At 43.9% G+C, this 7,142-nt stretch overlaps 1 protein-coding gene across 1 annotated transcript in view; it reads right to left on the bottom strand.

Annotated features, from left to right (window-relative positions):
* Positions 1-7,142, bottom strand: part of ACOX1 (acyl-CoA oxidase 1, palmitoyl) — a 17,371-nt gene that overhangs the window by 3,658 nt on the left and 6,571 nt on the right. Inside the window, exons 3-9 of the mRNA XM_010137032.1 lie at positions 4,748-4,908; positions 2,929-3,036; positions 2,305-2,424; positions 1,666-1,781; positions 1,309-1,478; positions 823-985; positions 4-117 (exon numbers count right to left, since the gene is read on the bottom strand). Coding sequence (XP_010135334.1) covers positions 4-117; positions 823-985; positions 1,309-1,478; positions 1,666-1,781; positions 2,305-2,424; positions 2,929-3,036; positions 4,748-4,908 — 952 coding nt within the window. The remainder of the gene's footprint in view (positions 1-3; positions 118-822; positions 986-1,308; positions 1,479-1,665; positions 1,782-2,304; positions 2,425-2,928; positions 3,037-4,747; positions 4,909-7,142) is intronic.

Raw genomic sequence — 7,142 nt, 5'->3', positions numbered from 1 at the left:
AGGAATGCCACTGCAGCGAGAGTAGCCATGCCCACCACACGCCATCCGACATTCCTCAATGCCAGCATTGGCAGTCCAGGAAGTGAACGCCTTCAGCCCTGCTGTCAGTGCATGGAGCTGAGGGACAAAAGCAAAGCCAGTTTAGATTATGATCTATTCTTAGCTTGCACATACACATGCTAAGTACTGCAGCTCCCCCCCCAAAAAAAAGTCAACACCATCCTTCCAGTGTTCCACAGGGTCTTGTTTTTCTTGTAAGGACTCTATCCTGAGCTGAACTATTTATATGAAAACCTCTGTACATGTGAAGACTTCTTTTGAGTACCCCCCATCCTTTCTGTTTCTATATGTTATGTAGAAGACCTTTTTCAATCGCCTGTTGTCACTTTAGGTTCTCAGACAGAATCCCTAACTGAAAACCGACATTTCACAGCCCTCACCTCCCAGTACTGTACCAGTACCTTTGATCAATGCTCCAGTTCTACCCTAGGCACCTGGAAGAACAATCATGAAGCTACAGCACAAGCATAAGACCAGTCGTAACACCACTCTCAAGCCATTTGCCATCACTCCTGGAAAGTCACCTTTTTAAATAATATATTTACAGTAGCTTTCTTAGTGCTCATTACTCCCTGATTTTTTTTATAAAAGGTTGCTAAAGGACTAGTGCGAATAAGAAATAAAAGTCACCAGCACATACTGAGCGTGGGATCGCTGAATTGAATGAAGTATAAGATGTCTCGTGAGTAAAGCTAGAAAGGCTTGATGCCTTTTTTCCCATGCTGTAAAGAAATCTTACATAAAAATCAGAGGACTGTGTACCTCTGGCAGCTCACTCAGATCCCCTTCGTTAATGTCTCCACTAATCCGGCGATAGGTGTCTTTAATGTAGGCTCCCACAAAGTGAAAAGCATACGCCGTTGCCAGGAGAGGGAAGAGTTTGTATTGTTGGGTCTGATAATCCAAGATCTGGGGTTCTGGTTCCCTAGAGCAAAACACAGATGAGTTAGTATGCCAGTGGCCAGCACACTGCTGTGAGTCCTACTCAACTCTACATAGCTCCTCCACTCGGAGAGTACAAGCCACCGCACCAAGCCAGACTATGGCAGACCACACAGCAGCAGCCTCTGGCAGGGGGGAGGCACTTTGGCTGTCAGGAATGAAAGATCACTCGCTTCTCAGGATGAAACAATGTTCTGAAACTATCAAGTGCCAAAGCAAACAGCATTAACCACAGTCCCTTTTCCTTCCAGTATTTGGGAATTCCCCCTCAGCACTTCAGCTGCTCTTTTGCTTCACTGCACTTACCCCGGCTTTAGCTCAGACTGGTGTCTCACGGCACTGTAGCGGATGGCAATGGTACAAGCCCGGGACAGGGAGCGAGCTGAATCGCCTACAATGAGAGATCGGATGAACACCATGGTCCCGTAGGTCAGCTTGTCACTGACTGGTTTCACGTAGGTGCCATCCGGTTCAACCTGCCAAAACAAAATACAGACTGTTGAGTTTTTAAATAATTCTCTCTTTCATATGTTCACATGAAGTTCTAAACTCAACAAGAAGCACTTACAAGTAACCTACAGTCCTGTTATTACTCTGTTCAACCACACATGAGCATTTCAAGTGCCCAACACTAACAACATATGCTAAAATTCACCACTTTACCTGGGCGTATTTCATCAGCATGTTTTCCCGAGGAATTCTGAAGTTGTCCATTTTCAGGTAACCATTATCCATTTCATCATAACCAAATTTTGGCCCAATGTCTCCCACTGTAATACCTGCCGCAGAGAAAGCCGCTTGTGTTAAAAGGAGGTTCAAGCCTTCTCCAACAAAGAGAGTGTTCAGTGTTCAAGCAAGTCCTGGCATCGTTATGGACAACAGCTAATGAGGTCCTTAATCTCTCTGAAGGAAGAGTGGACAGCAAAACACAGGGACTTTCATAATGCTCATGCAGCCCTGCTATCCAGTCAGCGGGGGAGTTGTCTCTTAGGATCATCCAGCTCACCTATAGCTAGAGAATGATGAAAGGGATTCTCTCCCTTGAAAACGCAGGACATGCTGCCTCAGCACAGCTGGGAAACACTGGAATAGAATCAAATCCCAAACTAACTTTCACATTGAAAGTTGGACATGAAAGATCATTTAGAGGTAGTTCAGTCACAAGGAAGACTCCTTTAAGGCCTGTCACCTACCATTTACTCACTGAAATCAGCTGGTGAAATAAGCCATGCACATTGACGGGACACCTGCAGCTGTATATAGTGAGAGAGAAACATTCATTCCCTTGACGTTCGTTTTTACCTGGCAAAGGTTCATGGGTGCCCAGCTGCCGTATGGGAACAATGAAGGCATGCAGTCCCTTGCACTGGCCCTGAGTGTAGAGCTGAGCCAGAACAATGGCATGGTTCGACGTCTTTCCCACTGCAGGAATGGGAGTTGTAAGAGGGGGAAAAATAAAATAAATAAATAAATAAAAAAATCAGACTTACACACACAGAGTATCTTTCCTTAAAGCAGAACCTGAGATTACCTGAACCATGACGTGTTAGAAAACCAGATTTACAAGATTGGTTATCATTCAAATTCTACAGCTAGAAACATGCTGTTGCTCAAGTCAACGGAAGCTGGACCGACAAACCTACACAGGGAGCTGAAGAAGTATAAAAGCTTCTGATATACAACCCATCAAAAATTACACTAAATCCACAGTGTGAATGATGCTGAAAACAATTCAGAGTGCACAGATAATCCAAAGCTTATGTGGGCTCTGGTAAGTCTGTTTCTTGTTGTGCCAGAGTAACTGCCTTTCAGCCAGCTCTTTGGTCCATCTTCCCATCACCATTCTGTAGCTATGACACACAGGACATTGCCACCCAAAGTTTTTCCATACATCTTCCAGATTCAGACACAGAGCGAGGCACTTACGTCCACCCGGCCACCACTTAATGGAGGTCACGGTGGGGCTGTTGAGGATGAATTCCTGGGTAGCAGGGTCATAAGTAGCTGTAGTTTCCAGACCCCGAAGATGAGTTCCTGAAAATAAGCAAAGACCTTATTTCGGCAAAAGGTCAGCCAAAAAAAAACAGAGACAAGGACAGCACTGGTCTATGTACAAATTTTAACTTCACTTTTGGACTATAGAAAGGACCAGATATCAACAAAATATGGAAGAACAAGTGGGAGTCAGACCATATTCTGGGACCTGAAGCCAGTTCTCAGAAAACATGTTTTTTCCCCAGTGGTCTAAGACTAGTTTTCCAAGCACCTCCAATCTGTCACCTTTTTGCTATTACACACCAGAAGCCCCTACTCAGTTAAAAAGGTCCACAAAAACACCCTCACCTGGATTTCACTAAAACCGCAACCTGCTTAAATTGCAAACTAAAAATCATATACTGTTCAGCCACAAGATGAAATAAGTAGCACCTATCACCTCTTCATCCCCTCACCAGGCCTATGTCCTCCTCACTCAGTGGAGCAGTTTCTCCCAAACGAGGCTGTCCACAGCCCCAGGACAGCAAGGACTGACATGTGCATGCCAGTGTCCTGATGCAGGTAGATGAACAGACTGCAAAAAGATGAAGGTCACAACTCCAGGAATAGTCTTTGTCTTCTGCTCTTAGCTCTTTCCTTCACACACACCTGCCTCAGCAGGAGCGTTGTCCCTGCATGCGTAAAAAAAGGTCTCTGGGCCTGCTTGCTTAAACAGACAAGCTGTGAACGTTCCTGATAGTCTGGACTGACAGCGCAAGACACAGCCAGGGACTCTACGCAAGAGCTTCGATGTGAAAAAGGAGATCACCTTGATGCAGCCACGTTTCCAAAGCACTGGAGTTAATGGTAGACTTCCACAGGCAGCTTAACACAGATTTACTTTGCCAGAAAAGGATCTTCAAACCTCACTAGGTGCAAGAGATTCTCCAGACTTGCAGTTCCATTATGCTTCATTCAGTCTCTACATTTCACTTCAGCACAAAGGTGAATCCTGCTCATTTTTAGAAAACAATTCTTATTTGCCACTCTCAGATCTCAAAATCAGTTTCCCAAGGCATAATATCCTCCCTTTCAATTCAAAGGATGGCAAGCACAATACTGCTGGAGTTCCCAAAATCCATTTCAAAGCTCGAAAGCAAAGGAACAGCAACAAAAAACCCCAGTCTGCTTGAGAAAGAGAATTTAAAATAAACAATTCATCATCCATTTAAAAAGAACACAAGGGAGTGAACTAAGGAACTAGGGGAATAAACCTCCCCACAAAACATAAGCATTGGAACCAAGTCATTAATATGTTCTCTGATCCAAGGTCAGTCCCAAGGTGACAAGCAACTCTTCTATGGCACCTCTTTCAGCACCTTAAAGCTCTGTCATTTTGTCCTCACACTGAACATTAAGTAGAGCAAAGCAGAAATCACACTGGAAAGAATGGGAAGTGCAGAGATGAACAGCTGTCATCAAAGTGACATCACCAGAGCCATCCACCATGACCCATACCGGTTTGAATGGCACAAGAGGAGCACTCACTGTGCTCACAGACAGAACTACAGACATCAAACTCTCCCACAGGAGAAAAAAGGGCAAGCAGCACGTGGCATAACCATCCATTAAAAAATTCAGTTCACTTTTCCCCGTAGCCACAACTGCTTGTGTGGGGTTGTGGGGTAAACACACACCACTCTTCCCAGGCAGGGGAACCCTCCGTACACAAAGCCATTCTCAGAAAGAGCATGTAGGGAATGTACTGTACCATGGCCCATTTCAGTCTGGGCATAAGTGCCAATGATCTCCAGGTTCCAGGCAGGCATGAAGAAGCGATCCTGCTGCTCTGGGGTTGCCTGGGTGAGAAGTGTGGGGAGGAACATGCCCAGGTGAAGGTCCAGAGGTTCAGGCCGTCCACGATGAACAAAGCTGTGAAGAAGTGTCATGGGATGGGAGTGTGAAGGGAATGTTATGGGAGGGAAGCAAGCATGAGAATTCATGGTGGAGATTTGGGAAGAGACAAAAAGAAAACAAAAATGATTCACGTGTCAATCAGAATTCGGCAGGCGTATTTCAGAAAGCCAGAGCACTGTCCTTTTCTCAGGCCTGAACAATAAGAACTCCCTCCGAAATCACCACACTACAATGCATTTCTTTCTAGTCATACTAAAATGCATTTGCAACATTCCTGCATTTTTGATACACCATGATCGATAAAAAAAGGATTAATCCAAACCAAATGAAAGACTTCACTGTGGTCTAGAAAACAGAAAACCCCAAAGTTAAACGGGCTGAGTCAGAACGTTTGTGGAAGATGAGATCTGGCTGGCTGAAGCCAGACTTCACCCAAAGATAGGAAATCCATGATTTTTCCAATGGTTTGAGGGTAGAACCTGGTAGAAGTCCCAGTTTATCCAGCCAAGTGAGCTAGGTTTAAACTGAACTTTTAAAAAAAAAAACAAACCTCCTAACTGTCTGTACTAGTGACTTCACTTTTTTTTAATTTAAGATCAGACACAACTAGTGTATATTACACTCCAACTCTACTCCCTTCAACTTCTGCTATTTTTAAAAGCTCTCTTAAAAGGACAGTGCTCTGAATAAGGCAAAGTTGTGAACATAAACAACTTGGCAAGAAAGCCAACATTTATCAATCTGTAAATCAGCAGCACAAAGTCTCCCCAATTAACCACGGCTCATTAGAGCTACTCTTCCAAGTTCGTACACCACTGTTAGGTAGTTAAGTGATTTTCTTATATACATAAAGAATTAAATGCTCATTAAATCTTTAAATATTGATAGCTTTGAGTATTAAAATAGTGGGGATATAGATTGAGGATCAGCACCTTTTGTACAAAGGTTGTCCATTTAGGTATGAAATAACGTAACTGGTCTTTAACAGGGCAATACACGTATTTAAATGAGAGCGCACACTGACGTGAGCTCAGCTCCCGCTCGTTTGGCATTCTTCTCCAAACAGAAAGAAAGCGTTCTTGTGTTACCTCTGAACACACTATTACTGTGATCCAGCTCTACCCCTCAGTTTCCTCAGAAGTGCGGTTCTGTTCTTTAATATTACCAGGCACCTACAAATGAATTCGGTCATCTAGCAAACCCAGGAGCAATGTCTACTGCACTTTTTGACTGAACGGTGACCAAGCTCGGAGGGGGCTAATCAGGAATACCAGATTTGAAATGAGTTCAGCACTGGTGAGAAGCACATGGTGACAGTCAGACTGAAAGAAAATCCTGATTTACTACAACAGCTATAACCAGGTACAAGCAGTACAGTGTTTTCACAGCTCCTTGTTGCCTTTTCAGCCCTGTGCTACCCGTGCTTTTTATTCATTTTTGAGACACTCATTCACTACAGAATAGGTTAAAATCAACACAGGCTATCAAGTAGGTACTCACTAAGACATAACTGAGTAGCTACCCATCCAGGCTAGGATTCACCCGTATAATCCAGAGATCTGTTTCCCCAGCAGCAGCTTCCAAACCTCAGGATTAAATTGCGCAGACCTCAGTGACAATTACTGTAGAAGCAGTTACTCAGCGTTCATAGCAGGAACTCCAAACAGCTGCAGTTTAATTACTCAGCATGGAGAGAATATTTACTGTACCATACTATCACCATATTAGTTCTATCAAGTGTCAAAATACTAATTTTACCATCAAACAACTTGAGAACTATAAGCAAACCAGACCATCACCAGGAAGAAAGGGCAGTGATGTGAAACAGCAAGTAAATCACTTCGGTGTGGATATGCAATTTGAAGAAGCTGGTGTGCAAAAGCAAACAAGGTCAGCAGGCACCTACTGCTGCCCCCTGGTTGTCTCTCAGCTGCTGATGCTGAACTAGATTTGCTCACTCCATCTCCCTCAAGCAAAACTGACGACAGGATTCCCTCCGTGCATCTTCTCCAAACACTTCAGCTGCCCAAGTAGCTGTGACTGCACCACCAGGCAGTGGGCAGCACTGTCTAACTTTCACAATGGTCCAGACTTGCACACATCGTGCTTTCCACATTTAGATGCCAGCACAAGACTTTGGCTTGTTTAACTCTTCTTACTGATATTTAACCATAGCCATAATTCCAGGTTCTGTTTTCTGATCCATTAAACGTTCTTCCATTTGAAGAAGAGAAAATAATTTTCAACAA

The sequence above is a fragment of the Buceros rhinoceros genome, unplaced genomic scaffold (genome assembly GCF_000710305.1).
Source record: "Buceros rhinoceros silvestris isolate BGI_N320 unplaced genomic scaffold, ASM71030v1 scaffold1115, whole genome shotgun sequence".
NCBI classification, from domain to species: Eukaryota; Metazoa; Chordata; class Aves; order Bucerotiformes; family Bucerotidae; genus Buceros; species Buceros rhinoceros.
This window is presented reverse-complemented; position numbering and strand designations above follow the sequence as displayed.